The sequence below is a fragment of the Perna viridis genome, chromosome 8, assembly GCF_037379345.1.
Source record: "Perna viridis isolate PV_CMFRI_1.1 ecotype Kerala chromosome 8, ASM3737934v1, whole genome shotgun sequence".
NCBI lineage: Eukaryota > Metazoa > Mollusca > Bivalvia > Mytilida > Mytilidae > Perna > Perna viridis.
Genome location: NC_142452.1, coordinates 42,803,669 through 42,825,741, shown reverse-complemented (window position 1 = coordinate 42,825,741; position 22,073 = coordinate 42,803,669). Strand labels below are relative to the sequence as shown.

Genomic DNA, 22,073 nt, shown 5'->3' with positions numbered 1-22,073 from the left:
GCATTTGACTTTATATCATGTGTATTGAATGGGAGTTTTCTGAAATTAATTCTGGTTTTATTTGAAAAAAAAAAGAATAACTATAAAACATGGATACACATAAAGAGAGTCCGATTAAAGTCGACAATAGGAATAGACGCTTTTCTAGGAATTTGAGCTTTATTTGCCACTTATTTTTGGAACAATTTTGCCTTTAACCAAATGTTTTGCTTCGACTTTTCATTTCATCCGGTATAAAAGGAAAATTGATATGGTGAATATGGCAAAGAGACCACAACTTAACCGGGATGTACAAAATGTCATTTCAAGACCACCCATGGGTCTTCAGTGAACTACGAGAAAACCCAATCATCACTGGGTAGACTGTAAATCGTCATAAGGAAACGTTATACACTGGTATCCCTATAAACAACGGTGTGATGTTTAATATTTAGCATTGTGCATGTAGTTAAATGGTCTATGGGGGAATTCTAATGTCGTCCCGTCGACCCCATTCAATAAAAAATATCTCTACAGATGTAATTATGTGATAAAAACGATGATAAAATACAAATGAAACAAAACTGTCTATAATAATTTATTGCCAATAAATCTATCTGCTATAACCAATTTTTTTGATTACTTCCTCCATGGTCGAAGATCCAATGGACGGAGAAACTGACATGGAATTCTTGGTGCCCTATGAAATTGAAATGAAAATACATATATATATATATATATATATATATATATATATATATATATATATATATATATATATATATATATATATATATATATATATATATAAATTTCTGCATACCAAATAGACATTTAACGATTTGCTGGCTTTTAAATGTGATTAGCGACAATGCATGTCAAAATGTGTGAACAAACAAGGCTACAAGATAGATTAAAAACCCTTCTATTGATTTTCCCGCAACATTATTATCCAAACATCGTGAGTCTTTGTGAGACAGAAAGCATAACGATGTATAACCCAGACAGCATACCTCCGTTGGGCCACCATTGGCTGATGATTGGTTCGTTGGCTTTTAGTTAGCTTTGGCCCAATGTAGTCGTCGATTGTTATGGAAATATTTCTTCTCGATTTATTTTTACAAAAATGGTCTATACTAGACAAGCTCATGGTTAAACACCACGTTTTGAAATTTTAAATATGTCATACAATAGAAAGATTCTGCGTTGGTACTACTATATTCAGGATAACCGTTCCATATTATGTTTCTCTTTAAAAAAAAACTTGTTTTAAAATCTATTTGTACTTGAGAGATTTGTTAAATTTCAATTATTAAATCAAAACCATGATAATATTACTTGCATTATTCTACATTTGTTCTACCCATAGCCAACAGTGAGCCCACACTGAACCAACATTGCACCAACGTGGAAACAATTTCGGTGACAAACATGTGAAAGCAGCTTCATGTTATTCTTGATCTTGATGCAACAATGTATGTAGATCTCAAGAAAAGTAAAACAAGGAAGATAATCCGGACGTGTGAAAGCAAATACTGTATTAAACCTTACCTGCGATACTAAGTTCGGCCAACGTTGGCCCAACGCGGAAACAGCAAATACATATGTATTTATTAACATAATTTTACTTCTTTAAAAAAAAAAAACTTTTGTTGGCTCTTTTCACAAATTATGTTACTTATTACATGTTTAATATTTATGCAACAAGTATCCGCGTTTAATAATTAGAACTTGATAACACCAAACTTATAATGAATAACCAAATCTAACTTAAGATAATAATAATGTACATGATTAGCCCTCTCCACCCTTATATAAAGATCAGGACCTAGAAATAGTGAACTCTTATGTTTATCTCGGAATGCCTTTACATTATAATCGGAAATTTGTACTAACACATAACAGAATATCACATCAAGAATCAAGAGCGCTTTCATCTTTGATCGATTAATTCAAAAAGGTTTTAATTACGATGAAGCAGAAGTGTGCATAATTCAATAGTGTGGTTGGATCTGTTTTGAACCATGTCTCCGAAATTTTGGGGCCTCATCGGGCCAACAATGTCGAAATTATTTTTAAACGTTTCTGTCGTAATGTTCTTAGACTAAGAAGAAATGTGCCAACATCATTTTTATATGACGAACTTGGCCACTTGCCAATGTGTATGTAAATATAGAATTATTAAATATTGGTTACGCATTATATATGAGAAATTTAAATTGTGTATGATGTTTATAAACTTTTATGTAAGTAAATTGGGCTTATAAAATTCCAGATTTACTGTATAGCCTTCCTTGGTTTAAACAATATATGGCTGGATCAAGATAGCATTTATCTTTCATTTGAATTTATCAAAAACCGTATTAGTGATCAATATTATCAGAACTGACGTGCTAGTGTAGTAAATTATGAAAAATTACCTTTCCATAGCTCATATAAGATTAACTTTGTTTTTGAAAATTATTTATGTTATGAATGTGTATTTTTAACCAAATTGCGTAGTGGTACTTTGAAACCTTGATTAAACTCCTAGATATAACGATACTCCTAGGTCATTGAGATGTCATTTTTACCTAAATATTGTTGTTCGTGGCCTAATACTCATAAACTTTGACATTTGGTATAAGCAAGATCGTGCAGAAAAAAAAAATATGTCAATGTCTAAATTGAGGGCTCAAATTATTTGAAGCTTATTTCATATTTTCACTATATTTAGATATAACCATTCATATAACCAGATAATACTACACATTGTTTGTCCTCTGTTATTTTTGTCATATATGTATATTGTGTTATTTGCCATAGTAATGTTTTGCTGATGCAATAAAATATTCATTCGTTTATTTAATTAAATGCAAAAAAAATTGCCAACTTTCAATATTAAATATACCAATGCTTGTAGTATCTGCTAATATTATAATATATGTTCTTGTTTTAATCTTATAAACTACAATCAGCTTGTCATTGGTATATTCTTACTGAAAAGAATTTATATGATTAACTGAGGGTAAATTTGAGTGTTTTAATCTCTGAATAAGTGCATAGAATCACCACTCTGCGATATAACCAGGAATTAAAATACAAAATTATGTTCTAATATCTTAAGAAATACCACCGTCGGACCACATGGTTGGGTAAACGTTGGACCTAAGTTGGGTCAACATTAGGTCAATGTTGGAATTACGTTGGGCCAACGTTGGGCCAACATTGTGTACTCTACGTTGGCCCAACGTAAATGACTCCGTTGCACCAACGTTGGAATGCTGTTTAGGTAACCTTTCCGAAATATTGTACAGTGACAAATAATGTATTTTATCCTTGCATTAGTATCTTCTTCTTAAAACTAATGATTCATCGACGAATACATAACATGAGTACATTGGTTTAGCTTGTTAAATACAATTGTCATGTAGTTCAGAATCAATTGTCTTTATCGGGACTTTCGTGGATAAAATTATTGTTAAAGCATTCTATCCGAGGGGCGTTTTTGGTAATTAAAAACGTATTACAAATTTTTCATATTACTGGATTATGCATAATTGAAACGTTTTCTCCAATAAAGCATACAAGGTATGTGTACATTATAGGATATCACTTTTACTAACATACTCAAACCTTACTTTATTCAATGTAAAAAAATCTTCATCTACAATTTCAAATACTTGTCTCTTTTGAGATTATGGTGCTGTGTTTGTTTTTGTCTTTTGTTTTTTTTTACATTGATAAGTTATAAATATTAGGGTCACTTAAGATGCTTTATACTCACGTATTGGGAGTTATAGTTTGGTTCGTTGTAAAAACTAATTTGGTTATTATAATATGACAGTAAGAGACTCTTTAAAGATCGATAATAAGGCTGCAAAAGTAAAATTTGCTCACAATGGCAATATGGTATGTCGATATCAAATATACAAACCCACTTCTGTCAGACACAAACGCGTTAACCGGCATACTGGGAATTCTTATAGTTCTACAGTACAATGCTGACATCGTCTGACTTTTTATTTCTCTAAGCTGGGCTAAAAGAGAAAAAATGTATACGCTTATGTGCATGTTTTATATGTAAGAAAAAAAGGTATAGCATGCAGTAAAAACACTGATCGTATTGTAATTGAACTATAACATTATTGAAATAGGCTTTGCATATAATCTATTTAATTAATTCTTTTATTTTTGTGCATCTTCCAAAGTTGTTTTATATTCTGTTTCAATATAAAACCTACGTTCAAAACGTTTTAATATATGCCTTAAATCTTTGGAAGAGGAGAATGACGTAGTTTTTTTATATTCAAAACAACAATATATATATTGTTATATAAGTTTGTTTTTTTTAATTTCATTAAAATTACAAGCATACGAAATATGTACCTATCTATTATCTACTTTACAGGATATATGGACATTTGAAAAAAATCGGTTGGTTTGCCAGTCCATAAATATGTATGGTAACGTTCAAGAGTAATCTAATATCGTATATTTCTTTTTTATTACAGACTAGTTTGTACCAGTTTCGATATGCAAAACTCTATATTTTCACATAATAAGCATACTTGATGTGTATAAGCATAATTTTTAACCACCTTATTCAAGAGTGGCTTATTATATTGGTAATATACTACGATATTCCTTAGACAAAGATATATATATATATATTTTCACATAATAAGCATACTTGATGTGTATAAGCATAATTTTTAACCACCTTATTCAAGAGTGGCTTATTATATTGGTAATATACTACGATATTCATTAGACAAAGATTTATATATATATATATATATATATATATATATAGAAAGGTCCGAAAATTCCCAACGATGTAGGAACTGCTCCATCGGATCAAATTGATACAGGGAAGATATGTAAACGTATAGAAAGGTCTGAAAAATTCCCAACGATGTTGGAACTGCTCCATCGGATCAAATTGATACAGGGAAGATATGTAAACGTATAGAAAGGTCTGAAAAATTCCCAACGATGTTAGAACTGTCAAATTTGTGCAAATGTTTGGTCGTTCCCTCCGCGGGACTCGAACTTGTATCGCTGTGACATCTATGGCAACATCGCCCGCACTAAGTCCAGCGCCCTAGACCACTCGGCCAGCTAGGCTATATTAAAATATAGCTTTCGCTGGCCGGGTCATTCCTCCTCGTAGGATTAATCTAGGGCTGTAACTTAGTACACGATGTATGGTAGTACAGGACAGTTCATTTAGATGTTATTATGTAGGATAGAGGATCAAATTAATGATGCATGTCACAACAAATCAATATTATACACCGTCTCAGAATGTGACGACTCTATTCGCTACACTGCTCCATCGGATCAAAGTGATACAGGAAAGATATGTAAACGTATAGAAAGGTCTGAAAAATTCCCAACCATGTTAGAACTGTCAAATTTGCGATGCAAATTTTTGGTCGTTCCCTCCGCGGGACTCGAACTCGTGTCGCTGTGACATCTATGGCAACACTGCCTGCACAAAGTCCAGCGCCCTAGACCACTCGGCCAGCTAGGCTATATTAAAATATAGCTTTCGCTGGCCGGGTCATTCCTCGTAGGATTAATCTAGGACTGTAACTTAGTACACGATGTATGGTAGTACGGGACAGTTCATTTAGATGTTATTATGTAATTGGAATTTTTCAGACCTTTCTATACGTTTACATATCTTCCCTGTATCAATTTGACCCGATAGAGCAGTGTAGCGAATAGAGTCGTCACATATACACAACGTCTCAGAATGTGACGACTCTATTCGCTAGACTGTTCCATGGGATCAAATAGATATAGGTAAGATAACGTTAACTTAAAGAAGAGCCTGACAAATTCCCAACCATGTTAGAACTGTCAAATTTGCGAAGCAAATTTTTTGGTCGTTCTCTCCGCGGGACTGGAACTCGTACCGCTGTGACATTTATGGCAACACCGCCTGCACTAAGTCCAGCGCCCTAGACCACTCGACCAGCTAGGCTACATAAAGATTTAGCTTTCGCTGGCCGGGTCATTCCTCCTCGTAGGATTAATCTAGGGCTGTAACTTAGTACACGATGTATGGTAGTACGGGACAGTTCATTTAGGTGTTTTTATGTAGGACAGAGGATCAAATTAATGATGCATGGCACAACAAATCAATATTATACAACGTCTCAGAATGTGACGACTCTATTCGCTACACTGCTCCATCGGATCAAATTGATACAGGGAAGATAACGTTAACTTATAGAATAGAGTCGTCACATTCTGCGACGGTGTATAATATTGATTTGTTGTGACATGCATCATTAATTTGATCCTCTATCCTACATAATAACACCTAGATGAACTGTTCCCAACATGCATCGTGTACTAAGTTACAGCCCTAGAATAATCCTACGAGGAGGTATGACCCGGCCAGCGAAAGCTATATCTTTATATAGCCTAGCTGGTCGAGTGGTCTAGGGCGCTGGACGTAGTGCAGGCGGTGTTGCCATAGATGTCACAGCGGTACGAGTTCGAGTCGGAGGGAACGACCAAAAAAATTTGCTTCGCAAATTTGACAGTTCTAACATCGTTGGGAATTTTTCAGGCCCTTATATAGATACCGTGGAAAGGTACACAATAACACGAGCAGCGTAAATACTAGTGAAAAAATGAACTTTAAGTGCTTAAAAACATTAGAAATTTGAAGTGATGTTGACACTATGAATATTTCATATGTTTCTGGAGTATGACGGACTCAACGAACGAATTTAACAAAAGACAGCGAAGTTCTGAAGGTGAGACCCCCAAACCCGAACGTAAACAAAGTAAAATGGCTACCTGTGAATTGTCCGATTTCAATGAATTAAAAGACTCAGTACTTTCTATTGCCAAAAGTGTTAAAGAAATAAAAGATGGACAAGATAGTATGAAAAAGATGGTTGAATCAAAAATTGACAAACTAAGAAAAGATGTCCTATCAACTATTGATGATAAAATAAAAGCTCTAAAAACTGACATAGACATTGATATGGCCCGTGAATCGTCACGCATGGACACCCTCGCTAAATCTTTAGAAACACTCACTACACGTATTGATACTATACAGGGTATTGTTGACAATGTACCGGTCGATGAACATGGATTAGGCAATAACGGTCAAGCGAATACACAAAATGCTCACGGCAATCCACGTAGGCCAGATCCACTGAATGACAATGAAATCACCGTTATAGTTAAAAATGTTCCATATTCTGACGATGAAGATATAACCGAAAAAGCAAATAACATTATAAATAGTATCGGTGAAGATATATCAAATGACGTGAAAATTGTAGCAGCAGCTAGACTACGAAAGCGATTTCGTGACAAACCGGCATTGATAAAAGTCAGTTTCGAAAACTCAGATCAAAAAGTACTCGTTCTCCGAAATAAATATAAACTCAAAGAAGTTGATGAATATAAACGGGTGTTTATCCAGGGCGCGAAATCACGCATGGAGAGACTTCTTGAAACAAATGCGAGAACAATATTGAAAGAATTACCACACGGAAATTCGTACAGAATAACGGGAAGCGGACGCATTCTTAAGAAAAATGAAAACGTACCGATGGAGGCAAACGATATTCAAAACGATTCGGAATAGGTACACGGCCGGTGCAACTGGACTATTAGCATAGCTCAGCTAAATGTTTGTGGTTGGACTGAAAATAACTCTTTATTACGAAAGCAGATTGTTAAAAATGTAGATGCCGATATATTCAGTATATGCGAAACGCACTTGAAAAATGATGATAAACTAGAGATAGAAAATTATAAATGGATAGGATCGAATAGAAAAGAAATTCACAGAAACGCACCGAAAGGGTCTGGGGGTGTCGGACTTTTCGTCAAACATTGGATTAATCAGGAATATACTTCGGAAATAATAGACGCTACATACGATGGTATTCTATGTGTAAAATTTACTTCCAAAAGTACCGACCTCAGTTTCACCGTGATATCTTGTTATCTACCGCCGGAAAATTCAGTTTGGGGACGAGATTCACAAAGTTTCTTTGCGCATATCCTGTCAATCATGTACTCTTATAACGACTGTGACGCTCATATTATATGCGGAGACTTGAATGCGCGCATTGGATCCTTAAGCGACGTTTCAGAGTTTGATTCTGTACCGGAAAGGTCGTGCATTGATAAAGCAATTAATCAACATGGACATGCCTTTATAGACTTTTTGAACGAATCTAAAACGTGCGTTCTAAATGGAAGATATGATAATTCAAAAAACAATTATACGTGCATATCGGGAAAAGGAAAGTCAGTTGTCGATTATATATGCGTTCCACATGAAGCTTTACAGACATTCATTTCGTTCGAGGTTTGCACCATACGATCGATAGTTGAAAAATACGACTTATTTGGATACCTAAATGACCGCTCGAAAGTCCCGGATCATTCTGTACTAGAAACTAAACTGAACGCACAAATTAATGTCGATAGTATAAGTAAAAAATCAGGAAGTGCTTTCAAAAAACGATATAAACTGAAGGTGATTCCGAACGATTTTTTCGCCTCTGATATATCGAAACAAGCAATACAAACACTTATAACACGTATTGAACGGACCCGTGAAACACAAAGCAACATAGATGGAATATATACGGATTTGTGCGATACTATCTTAAAGGAGATGGATGATACAATTCCTTGCTTTGCACCAAGTAACAAAACGAAAAAACGTTTCCGAAATCATAAACCATACTGGAATGAAGAACTATCGACTCTTTGGAAAGACATGCACTTTAAAGAGCGATCATTCTTAAAATGTACGGGAAATACAAATTCGAAACGATTAAAACGGCTCCAATTCCAAAGTGCACAAAAACTATTTGATCGTAGATTGAGATTTTATGAAAGACGGCACCGAAATGCGTTCTGTGAGGAACTTGAAACAATGACAACAAAAAACCCTAACGAATTCTGGGCTAAAATACGTAATATGGGACCACGAAAACAATCCGAAATACCCATGGAAGTTTATGACGATGAACGAAATATTCTTAATGACGAAAATGAAGTTTGCGAAAAATGGAAATCCGAATTTGAAAAAATGTACAACAACACTAATGCAAATCAGGATTTTGATAATGAATTTTATAGACAATCGCTACAGCATAAAAATCTACTAGAAAACAACATGTTAGATCCGTTATATCAATGTAACGAAGAATTAAATTCCAATATTACTATTGAAGAGGTCTCTGTAGTGATTAAAGCCACGAAAAATGGAAAAGCTACTGGTTTGGATAAAATACCATACGAAGTTCTTAAATCGCCGAACATCTTACCAATTCTACTATCTCTTTTTCAATGGATATTTGATACAAGTTTGATACCATCTTTATGGAGAAAGGCAATATTGTTTCCCATCCTGAAAGACATGTCCTCCGATAAGCGAGAACCATTGAATTATAGAGGAGTGTGTCTACAGTCATGTATATCTAAACTGTTTAGCTCTTTTATGAACAATCGTCTAACTTCCTATTTAGAGGATAATGATTTACTTGCAGACGAGCAAAATGGATTCCGCCGACAAAGATCATGTGAGGACCATGTTTTTACACTGAACAGTATAATTCGAAATAACCAAAATATAATAGCAACTTTCGTAGACCTGAAGAAAGCGTTCGATTTCGTAGACCGTGATATGCTCCTTTATAAATTACTCTTAAAGAATATCGATGGTAAACTTTATAACTCTGTGAAAAGTATATATTCATTGACTTCAGCAAGCATACGAATAAACAATACTATGACAGACTGGTTCACGTGCTATTCAGGAGTTAAGCAAGGTGATAATTTGTCCCCGACTCTATTCTCGATATTCATAAATGACTTGGTTCAGGAAATAAATAACCTAGAGTTGGGTATCGATATCCATTCAAAAAAACTTTCACTGTTATTGTATGCCGACGACATAGTTATGTTTGCGACTAACGAGAATGACATGCAGCTTATGCTGAATACTCTTTACAACTGGTGTAAAAAGTGGCGAGTTCTCATTAACACGGACAAATCTAAAGTCGTTCATTTTCGATCGGGACGAAGACCAAGAACATCCTTCCAGTTTAAAATTGGTGATAATATGCTACAAATAACAGAACAATATAAGTATCTAGGCGTGATATTTCATGAAAAGAAAACATTCGAGTCAAATGCCGATAATCTTGCTAAGGCTGGAGGTCGTGCCCTCGGGGCCCTAATCTCAAAAGTGCACGGGCTAAAGGACTGTGGAGTTAGTACTTTTCAAAAACTGTTCTACTCATGTGTGGCTCCGATTATTGACTATAATGCTGCTATATGGGGATTTAAAGGTTTCAACTGTATTGACAATGTTCAAAATAAAGCAATCAGATACTTCTTAGGAGTACACAAGTTCGCACCTAAATCGGCAATAATCGGAGATATGGGTTGGTTACCATCACGACATAGACATTTTCAACATATGGTTAGATACTGGAATAGACTTATGAAAATGCCTGACGACAGATTATGTAAACAAGTGTTTCTGTGGGACTACTTGGGATCTGACTAGCAAAAAGAGCTGAAATAGTCTAGGAAATCTTTTTAAAAAAAATACAGAAACATCCTGAAAATGAACTCACCCGTCGTGAAACCAGTAGGAACAAAGTTGTTTTCATAGAAGAATCGATCACCAATCTTATACAATCTGAATTGAAGCCCAATGATACATCTGAATATTGGACCAACGAGCGCCCCTGGAGCTGGTCTTTCCGATAGAGCCCCAGCATAGAGATCGATATCATTTGGATGACTAAAAAAATGTCAAATACATATTGACTGAACAAAAAACAAATACATTAATTTACACTTCAGTTTTGTTACACAGATCGGTAGTAATTTTGTCAAAATGCCTACATTTTTTGTAACGATGGCGATTCTGTAATTTGGTGATTGTGTATCTCAGCGACATCTTGATGTCATTTTCCATATCCACAAGTTATTAAAGCAACAAGATTGTCCTATTGAATCCAAAACTTCAGACATAGGCCCTGTGTCGCAATGGATAAAAGAAAATTTCAGCTTACTTATACATTTTGTACAGTACATTAATTGTATATACAAGAAGAAACTCAATACAACATATTATACCTGTAAACTGAGCCCAAAGCAGCGGCAGCAGATGGATCATGATTGATTAATCCCAAAGGTCCGGTTCCAAAGTGAAGAGCAGGTGGAAGTCCACAAAACTGCCTCCAACGGTTATACGAGGGAATGCCGTGGTCCCTACCACGTTGAATATTCAATGCACTTAAGTCAAATCCATTACCAGGCGCTGTCTGAAATAGTCTATCTCTAACAGATGGCGTAAGGAATCGGTCAGCCCTACTCTTGAGTTGCGACGTCATCCAGCGTCCAATACCATCTGCCCCAAATAAAGCTGGATTTCTAATAGCATCGGTCCGGAAGAAATTGTTTTCTAAGAGATCAGTTGCCCTTGGAGTTAAATCTATATTGTATGCTGCAACAAATGAACCAACTAGAGAATGGCCGAATCTATAAGCTGCAGCTCCAAAGGCGTTACGGGTCGCGGGATTAGCTGTTGGGTTGTAGCTATTACTGTGACCAACTGGAGTACTTCTTAATCCAAATATATCCATGCCTTGTTGACCTATGATAATCGGCAAGAACTCTGTATATATTATATGCTGATATATTCCCGTTAGTATCTTTTTCGCAACTTGATACAAACGCTCGTCATCCCATGAAGGGTTCATACTCCTCAATCCATCGACAATGTCATTATGTTCTCTTAAAAATACTATATGCATCACGGTCAACATCGGAATTTCAGCAGGTCTGTTGTCTCCTATTACAGAAAACGAGTATTCGTTAGAAAAAATGTATGATGTAATTTTGTGATGTATAGTTGAGTCTTACTGGCTTCAGAATGCATAGACAAACAAACAAACTGTTTTGTATCACAATGATATGATAGCTTATCGTGTTCGTGATTATTTCTACTGAATTGCATCCACATTATAGTTAAACCGAGAAATGAACGTTACTATAAATATGAAAAACAGGATCGTAGGCAAAATGAGGTTTGTTTATAAACTACAATAAACTTTCTTAAGTGTTAATTGTACCGTTTCCGCTTCCCAACCTCAAGCGCATGCAAAGACAACAATCTGTTTATACGAACTGTAGTAGTACTGTTATATTTAGATAAAGGTTTTACACAACATGTAACGATTAGCAAGTAATTAAGGTTATTGACCATCGTTCAAACTACGAACAAACACACATCATTGCTGAGACTTCGAACATTTAGTATATTTTTGAATTATCAAACATTTTTTACCGGCTTTGAAACAAGGGGATGGTCCTACACATTCAGAACCACTAGGACCCTCTGGTAGAATTCGGCCTGGGCCTTCCAAAAGACGACCTGAAAGTACAAGAATTGTACCATAAAACAGTCTGGTCGAGTTAAGGCAACGAATCATCAAAGTGTGAGTTACATTTGTGTTCATAACTCTTGATAATGTATGTGGACGGATTAATTTCATTTATTACAATATTGAAATTATATAAATTGACATAGATATTTAAAAATAATGCAACTTTAAAATATCAATTAGAATACCAATTTTCCTATACACAGCTTTCAAATTTTATGAAAGTTCTCTTCTAAAATTCCTGAGCATGAATATTACATTACACATTTCAGTTTTTTTTGGGAGGACTGTCAATTACAAACAATTATACACACCTGTATTAAATTCACGGAGATCATTTTGCCCGTCACGTGTATTGCCATAGGTTACAGATAGATCCAGGAAGGACGTTCTCTGATTTATCTGATTCCTAGGTCCTGAAATTAATGAAACAATACATATATATATGATAAGATACGTAATGCGTCAAGATCGTAATGCTTTCCCTACCGCTGCACCTGGTCCAAGCTCCCAGTTTTTAGTGGAGTCCAAGTTGCTCAATTCCTTTTGTTACCTTGTATGTATGATTTTAGCTACTTTATGTTCTTTGTTGTGTATGCCTGTTTTCCATGTCTGGTCTTTGTCCCTGGATTACATTCTTTTGATTACCGCTATAACCTTGGTTCCATTGATTACTCTTTCTGCTTCCAGTTCCTATTTTGATTTTATGAAGCATATCATACAAATGATACACACTGACAGTTTGTATTTTCTACAAAAAAAACTTATGTGGATATCAAAGGTAACTTGTACTCAAACGTATTACATGGTTCCGTTTAGTGTCATATTACCTACATGTCTCACAATGGAATTGCTAGTTACAGTAAGTCACCCATCGGCGACAAAAAAATGTAAAATCCAATGTTTTGAATCAAAATAGCCGAAGTTCAGTATGGAATACTTATAAGATTGTGGCACGTTTACGCGAGGCAACCGAGGCATTCAGGATCACATTAAATGTCCGTATTTCATTTCTTTTGGCATTATGAAATGCAATTCGTACTGAATTATTTCTAGCATTTCTTGAAGCAATTTGTATTACCACGGTGAAAAAAAAACACTAATCTGACAATGCTAGGTTTTGATAAATGCAGGCCTAACTATGTATACAGAATTGATAAAATACCTGGAGGACATCCTGGTTCTGGACCAAAGTCCGATCGAACAAAGTGCATGCACGTTGTTTGGAAATCTCCGGGTGGTGTGAAAAATGAAAAGCATTCTGGTCTAAAACATTGTCAGTATTAGTGAATATACATTTCCTACGTCAATAATGTACTTGTACTTTTAAAACAGTGTTTAAAAATACTGCGCCAGAAATGAATGGCCAAAACAGTATAACAACAGATATATACATGTATTTAAAAAATCAGATATATATTTATATTTGTTCTATAGTTGGAAAACGCTATTTAGTCGTCGCAATTCTGAGAAAGCTAGAGTTCTATCTCTATATTCATGTTTTTTTCATTCAATATTCGACAATTAATTCATTAGTTACATATCAGAATTAGAATAGTTCTTCAATGGATGCAAATATGTCTTATAAATTAACAATAAACAGTCTAGTTCTACTTACTCTTTCCATGGAACCGTCATAGAGATATTTAATTGTCATAAATATGACTAAGTATCTTTGGCATCAGGAGGTTCTTACCATTATATAAATAAAAAATCTGGTACAACTTGGTTCACAGATAGGGGTTCCGAGCCTACTATATTTAAAAAAAGGTACACCTGCCCACTTTTTATACTGAAAAGACATGCTTATATCAGCCTTTTTCGTTCTACCTTAAAACTGGCACACCTGCACCGGTACAGCATCGTATTTCTTCATTACCATCTGAAAAAACAAAAAAACCCATTGATATATCATTAGTTGTTCTACACTACAGCGAGATTTAGGAAAACCAATCATTAATCTTTAATGTTAAGTTTTGTTATGTGTACAGTTATGTAATTTATTCTATTATTTAATCTGGTCTATATATTTTGCTGACTTTACCGATTGAGTTTTGAAAACTTGTTTTTACAAAACTTATTATAATTAACTTAAGTAAGAGTTTTTTTGAATCATTGAAAAAGTTAAAACACAAGAAAAAAGCTTGAGTGATAAAAGCAATGAGCTCAATGCTCAGCAGAACTTTTCCCGGTATTCCACAGTTACACACCATTACACACAGTTTTATAATGATTTTCTCTCTACTGTAAAGCATAGCCGCAAAATTCTCACCTGTATTTATATAGAGTACAATGTAGAAATAAATAATAAATCAACAAATACTATTTTTTCCATTCAGAGTTAAAGCGCGATTCTCTTACTATCGGTAAAAATACCGACAAAAAAGAAGGACAATTCAAAGACATTACAGCCATGATGTAAACGTTAACCTAAAAAAAAGAACGATCTACATTCAAAACAAAACAAAAAAAACAAAAAACAAAACAAAACAAAACAAAACAAAACAAAAAGCAAACACAAAAACAAACAACAACAAAAGAATGAACACACAACAACAACAAAAAATAAGCAAGCAAACAAACAAACAAACAGAAGTGGTATTTAATGCTCGGTATAAATACACACGCATTCCTTTGCCACTTGCACAATGTAAATGCGAGTAAAAGTAGATGAGAGTCTTGCTACATACATGTAGCTCATTGACACTCTATCTCAAGGTGGAGTTACCAAGAGGTCTAATTAAGAAAAACATAGGAAACAATGAGCAATATTAACTATTTTCACACAAAGATTCATGGTCACATTACGACTAAATTGGCTTATAAAACATTGAGATATTTGCTCGAATAATTTCTAATTTCTTCAAATCTGAAATCTAAGTGTTTTGATCGGTCGAAAATTGAGTCTAGATAAGATTTTAGAAATATCATATGATGTCATTTTTTATGAAAATCGACTCTAATCATTTAATGTCTAAGAGCCTTGGATTTTTACTTTTGTCGGATGTTGCTTCGTGGCAATTTAAATTGGGAAATTTATAAAAGGAAACATAATTTTGGATAAAGTTGCTAATATCTTACAATGTACCGAAATTAAATTTAGTACCAGATTACACTAAATTTGCTATAAAAACATGTAGACCGTTTGATCTTGATGTACCGGTAAACACGGTTGACAAATTGTATGACAAAACACTTCAGAAAGTACTTTTATGGTCATAAGACGCATACTTTGATTAACAAATTACGTTGTGCTACAATGCATCATCATTAAATTTTGCACTTTAAGTAAACTTTGATAAGCGATCATTGGACTAAACGTGTTTCTTAAGGATGTTCGCTGCTGTGTTTAAGAATAACAAGATTTCAAATGGTTGTGCAATCACGTGCGATCTTGCACGCTAAAGAACAATATATGAAAAAAAAAATGATGGATAAGTGCGCTCGTTTTTTAGATGTAAGCTTTTTAAAATTTTGAATAGTATTTGACTTGATTTTCCCATAGGATTTGTATAAGCGGGTTTTGTCTATTAAAAAAAACCAACACATACAGGTAAGTCTAAGGTAAAGAAATAACTAAACATGAGCAGCAAACATCCTGAAATTCAAGTTTAATTGGTTTCATATGATTTGAACATGACTACAGTTGACTTTGCTATCATATAAGTCCCTTAATCTAGAGGTTATACAGTCATCAAACGAAAATATGTTATGGTAAATAGCCTTTTAATCGTCTATTTATTCAGACACATAATTCGTCGATAAAAACGCATTGTAATCTAATTCAAAATGCTTAGATACTTAAAGGTGTGAGAGGCTATCGATAACTTTCTAACATACTCCCCGACGATTATAAGTTATTGCATCAAAGTTAAGTTTACACAAATTTAGTCTCTTTATTATTGTCAAATATTATCGATGGTTCCAAATTTTGAGGTTTTGAAATATTGTTTTAAAATGCAAATATGCAGTTACTTTTTTCGCACCAGATTGTTAATCGCTGAAAAAGCAAACATTTTGACGCTTGCAGTGTAATACCATACTCTAGGTAAAAGCGTGTCTAATATGCAAAAGTTATATTATTTATATAATATTTCTGTAAATGAATGGAGGATATCCAGCTGAGGATAAAATAGTGATCTAAATTTATAAAGTTGCTTTACATAATAATTTCTTAAACATGTATGACGCCTTTTGGGAAGATTATACAAAGAGTGAAAAAAGGGAACCAAACCAATGAAAAACTAGACATGGAAAACAGACACACAAACTAAAACGTACAAAGTTACAAAGCAACTTAGACTCCACTGAGAGCATGACACAACCAAGTGCACCGATAGAGTAAGGGTACTCAGCTTTTTCACAGTAGATGGAAGAGGAAAGGAAAACTTGACACGTTGAACAAATCAGTTTTTAAGGTGCCGATGGATATACCGTAACTATTCACTTCAAGATGACGACCATAAAACTTCGGTAGTGATGACTTCAATCCTGTAGCACCCCGGTTCCAGAGGCCGAATTGTAAAAAAAACTAAGTCTACATAGTTACTACAAGCTCTGGCATAATGCATGAGGTTTGATTTGAAAACTCTATACGCAGGTGCTGAATGGATGTTGCCACAGATAAAAGAAAACGTTGAAAATACGGAATGAACAGTAATCGCGTTTGTCGTATAGTTAGATCAGTAGTTTTCCTTTACCATCGATCTCTAAGTATCGGTTAAGATATAAGAGGCTTCACAGTGTCTGTAGTATCCTTCATCTGAAGTTCTTTGGAGAAGAACCAAAAATTGTGTCCAAAAAAAAAAGAGTTGCAGTGTTGCAGTAAAAAGGAAACAGCAGTATTGTACTTTTGGTACTTTTTGGGACCCACCGGCCCGCAGGGTTCTGTAGGTCAAGGGTTGATATCATGCGTGATACAGATTTTGGAATGTCATATTCATTATATCATAGGGTTTGACTATACTTCAAGTGTGCAACTATTAGGGTGCGATATGGGGTATGCGATATAGGTCCAAGGGGGTGATACAAGGTATACGATATAGGCCTTGGGGTGTGATATAAGGCATGCGATAAAGGGTAAACGACATAGGGTTTACGCAATCACTTTTAATCTAATTATGACAACTGTTTCCCGTTATATTACCTCTAAGAATGGGTGTAGATATTATGTCGTGGTCGATGAATTGCCCAAAATGAGTCAGAGCAACGTTGAAGATAGTACTCCTTGGTGGAGACACCCCACCTCTGTGAACGGCGTTTGATATTATTCGTGGGCTAGGTAAAGGTACCCCTATTACACTATTGACTCGTGGAGTTGTACCAATGTTTGAAGCTGGAAGGAGAAACAATAGCGTATTATTTCTATTTCATGGGCATCTTATTTCTACTGCCTGATAATTTCTTATTTCAGGAAACTGGTGCAAATATCTGCAATTATTCCAATTACAAAGTTACATTACATTTAATATGGCATCCCTAAAAACAGGAAAACGTCAGTTTTGAACGTTTTGACAGAACACCAGTGTCCCGAAAACGATTCTTTGCGAATTGAAATTACCGTGTGAGTTGAAGCCAAGCGTATTCGTCTAAACTCGTTTTCGTACAACCAGAAACGTCCTAAAAGTGACAGCGAAATAGATATATTAAAACACAAAGGAAAGAGATAATTTGACGTCACTTGATTGCGGTGATCTCTTATGAGAAGAGAACAAACATATTCGTTTTCAGGGAAGAAGTACGTACTTTTACTTGTTGAAAGTCAAACGTCAGGTTATCTGTAACACATGTAAGAACATATAAATCTCGCCCGATCGGGTTCGCTATTATATTTTCTGTCTAGTGTACAAAACTGTCGTTATTTGGTATTTCAAAACGTTCCACCGTGGAATCGTGCAGCGGTATAGAATGTTATGCATATATATGTTATTTTACGACTTACTGTTCGCCAAGATACATGTACCATAAAACAAAAGGTCCATCACACATCATTCTCGACAATATAACATATGTGATATTTGATTTACAGATTGCTACCGCTAGATTTGGATTACATTATTATAAAAAAAAATTAATCAAAACTCAAACAAAACAATATAACACAAATAAAACAAAACCAAGTTTGAAATTAAAAATTAAAAATTAAAATTAAATAATTCTGAATATTTTAAACAAACCATATCTACTACAATATCCAATAATTTATTCGACATTATAAAAAAACAAAGTACACTAATGTTATTTATAGATAATTAAAATCTGAGAAGCATTTGACTTTTTATGATGGCTTGTTCATCTTCATAGAAGCAGTGGAAGTTTTAATAACTTTGTTAATTCCATGTGCATGTTGTAGCTTTCTTAAACAAACTTGGCTACCACGCTTCGAGGGATGATTATCCGATTAAAGGCGTGAAATAAATTTTGTGATTCATTTATGTTTGAAATCGTTTATGCAGGACAACAATTGAATATATTTATTTATAGAAAATAACAATTTAAAAAGTTATCAATAATTTCTTATCTGTAATATTACTCACGGTCTCCATACGTAGGTGGAATGAACCTAGCTTGATTAGTGATTGAAGCGCCCCACAATGGATTGTTAAGATTATTACAAGAACCATCTGCTGTTCTATATGGTGCACCAGGATCGCACAAAGCTCTACGCACTGGACAATATGGTGCAATTTGTCTGCTAAATTCTCCTGCATCTGGTAATGCCCCACCACTCCTACATTGACATTTGACGTATCAAGATAAATAATTGGAAATAATGTCATTATAACTGATTTATTCTACAACTGTTGGACATGGTTCATTTTGTTAATCAAGGCGGAAAAAAATATTTGCTGCTAATTTTACAAATCCTTTCCATTGTTTAATTTAATCCACACTTTGATTGAAATAAAAAGTGTTCCCATCTAATTTTCAAAATTATATTCAACCCGGTTTCGCAAAGATTGTATCTCTTTATGGTTAGTGATTTCAAAATTAAAATATTCTAATAGCTAATTTATATTGTGAACCGAGTAGCACATTGTGGGGTAATGTACAAAGTACTTGTCATGCTTTTAATACCGATTATCAACATTTAAGTATATGAATTAATATCAAACTCATGTAGTTTCTTTTATATCCTTTTTTATTTGTTTTTCAAATACTCCAACGATCGATGAGCATTGGATCACCAATTCAGTCGATACATAGAACTTGCTAAAAAACGAACACGGCCTAAATGAAACATAATTGTGGCACAAGGAGCTTCGATGTCTATTTTTGCATAGGGTTAATGACCAATTTCAACAGATAAAATGGAGATACAAACAAACATTGTAGATCGTGCTATTCAAATAGATGTTTTACATATAAGAAAATTGACATTGCACAAGGAACACTGGAAGAAAATGCACGTCGCTCTGAGAAAAAGTATTGACCTTGCAGCAAAATTTGCTGTTGCCGTTGTTGTGATATCACCAGCCGTTCCAAATGCCGCAACAGTGCCCGGAGCTTCTCTTCTTGTACTGAACAAAGCATGGATAGATATTGGGTCAGTCGCTGCATCTGCTGGTCCAGGGGCAGCCACACCCGCTAGGCCAGCCCCCGGGACTCCCCCAAAACCTGATACATCGGCCGGAGGTCCAGCCCCTAAAGTACAAAGACAAACAGCGTTTGCTAGTGCCTGTTCGAAATCGTCAGTACAAAGAGATTGGTACTTTTGTTAGTAATTTGTTTAAATCAAGGTAGGCTTTGATATTTTTGTACTCATAACAAGAAGTTTGTGTACTAAATCTTAAAATGTCACTATATCAGTTTAAAAGCGAGGTATTTATAGCAAGCAATATTAATCGCTTTACAGTTAACAAATCATATTCTGTAGTTAGAGACTGTAAGGAGGTAGACCTGGGGTAAGGTACATAACTGTTAGAATCAGATATATGTTTGCATCATATTCAATTTCATCAAAGCCTATCAAGCCTGCATTTGAACTAGAATGAAATAAATCCAAGTTACTTTGATGCTTAAAAGAGATTGATGTAAAATGCTTTATACAAATGTTCCAATATTTTTTAAGAGTTATGTCCTTTACCCTAGGTTTACCTCCTTAAGTTTTAATTGAGGACAAATCTAAGCATTTTTTATCACTTAACATCCAACATGTCTCTTACAGCATTTTTTGTAGTTTTAGCTGGAAATAAATCATGCCTCCGTTCTTGGCAGAATAATTTTGAATGGATATTTTAAAATTCAAATTACCTGTACTGCTTTATATCTTTCACCCCAATTTAAAAATATGAGTTATTTCATTTTATTATTATCATTAAACGTTCAGGAACATTATATATATATATTAAGTAATTATTTGTTTTGTTACCATATTACTTTTCAGGCATTACGAGAAAGCAGTACTATGTTAGCGCGTCTTCATTAAAAACAGTTTATAGTTTCATGTCAACTTTTATCATATAACAAAAATGATATGCGAAAATATAAGAAAAAACAGTTTTACCTGTAGCTGCAGAAGCTAAAGCTGGTCCCCCGGGTCTTCTAGTTCCTACTTCCGTAACAGCATCGGCAATAGCTGCACCTATATCACCCTGAGTGTACGTTAGAACAGGAAATAGCGACAACACAATTGTTATTGAAAGACAGTTTTTGATCATGTCTTTAGTTCAAAAGAGAAAAAGGGAACTGATGGCGCAGTCAAACAAACGCATGTTATGACAGAAAGAAACCACATGTTTTCTAGTTGACAATCAATCTTTATTTTTTGTCAATACTATGAAATAACATTTTGGCGATTTATACGTAGAACTATACAATTATTTATTCTTGAAATGTCAAACTCACCAAATTAGAACATCCTTTAGTTTCCCAATTGTCTCCTTTTAATGCAATATGTATGTTAATCATTTCTGTTACCCTTCAACAAAAGTTCTTTTTAGATTTTTTAAAATCATTTATTTACTACACAACCCGACAGAATAGAGTTTTGAAGAAGCTTATACTGCATCATATACATTCGTAGTTGTTTAATAGAAATATTGTAAAACATTAAAACTAACCCTTTATTGTTAATTGCCAGTCGAGATCAGTCAACATTGATCTACTTGTAGAAGAGTAATCAAGGGAACCAAAGTTATAGCGGTAATCAAAAGAATGTAATCCAGGGACACAGACCAGACTTGGAAAACAGACATTCACAACAAAGAATATAAAGTAACTAAAATCATACATACAAAGTAACAAAAGTAAATGAGCAACTCACTCCACCAAGAATTTATCAAATTTTGAAATCGGAAAATCCGAACCAGTCGAAGTTAATGAATGCGCAGTATTATTAATTTTTACTCAGAACGACCTTGGTTGCCCAAAAGGAACCTGCTAATCTGTAAACGGTAATTTATTACCCCCGAGGTATCAACTTTCATCTGCAGCAACGCCAAAGATAATAGTTGGCATGGAAGGGTTATAAATTCACTGTTTCCGAGTGAACAGTCGACAAATGGTTCAAGATACTGAACCATAACGATACCTTCACAATCAATTATGAATAGCACGACCGTGACTGCTCATGTAGTATCGGGTTTAAACGGTATTCAATGATAAACTCCTATAATAACTAAACATCTGGAAGCCAATGAGAATAGGAAA

The 22,073-nt window shown here is 34.4% G+C and overlaps 1 protein-coding gene across 1 annotated transcript; it reads right to left on the bottom strand.

The window, feature by feature from the left end:
* Nucleotides 1-558: 558 nt before the first annotated feature.
* LOC148610613 (peroxidase-like protein) lies at nt 559-21,099 on the bottom strand. Its single transcript, XM_088595807.1, has 12 exons — nt 20,929-21,099; nt 19,856-20,066; nt 18,959-19,152; nt 17,569-17,757; nt 14,253-14,304; nt 13,588-13,688; nt 12,737-12,838; nt 12,326-12,412; nt 11,113-11,830; nt 10,605-10,774; nt 3,896-3,998; nt 559-679 (listed from the first exon to the last, which is right to left on the bottom strand). Exons 1-12 carry the CDS (start codon nt 21,080-21,082, stop codon nt 619-621), a joined length of 2,142 nt encoding a protein of 713 aa, XP_088451933.1. The 5' UTR covers nt 21,083-21,099; the 3' UTR covers nt 559-618.
* Between the last annotated feature and the right edge of the window lie 974 nt (nt 21,100-22,073).

What these genes read in the sequence shown, in the direction of transcription:
- LOC148610613 (XM_088595807.1), bottom strand. Translation starts at nt 21,082, where the DNA reads ATGATCAAAAACTGTCTTTCAATAACAATTGTGTTGTCGCTATTTCCT. An exon ending in TCCTACTGGTTTCACGACGG is followed by an intron (nt 3,999 to 10,604) that starts GTGAGTTCATTT and finishes TTTCTCTTTTAG; the next exon opens with CCCAGCTTAGAGAAATAAAA. An exon ending in TTTGTGTCTGACAGAAGTGG is followed by an intron (nt 680 to 3,895) that starts GTTTGTATATTT and finishes TCAATTTCATAG; the next exon opens with GGCACCAAGAATTCCATGTC.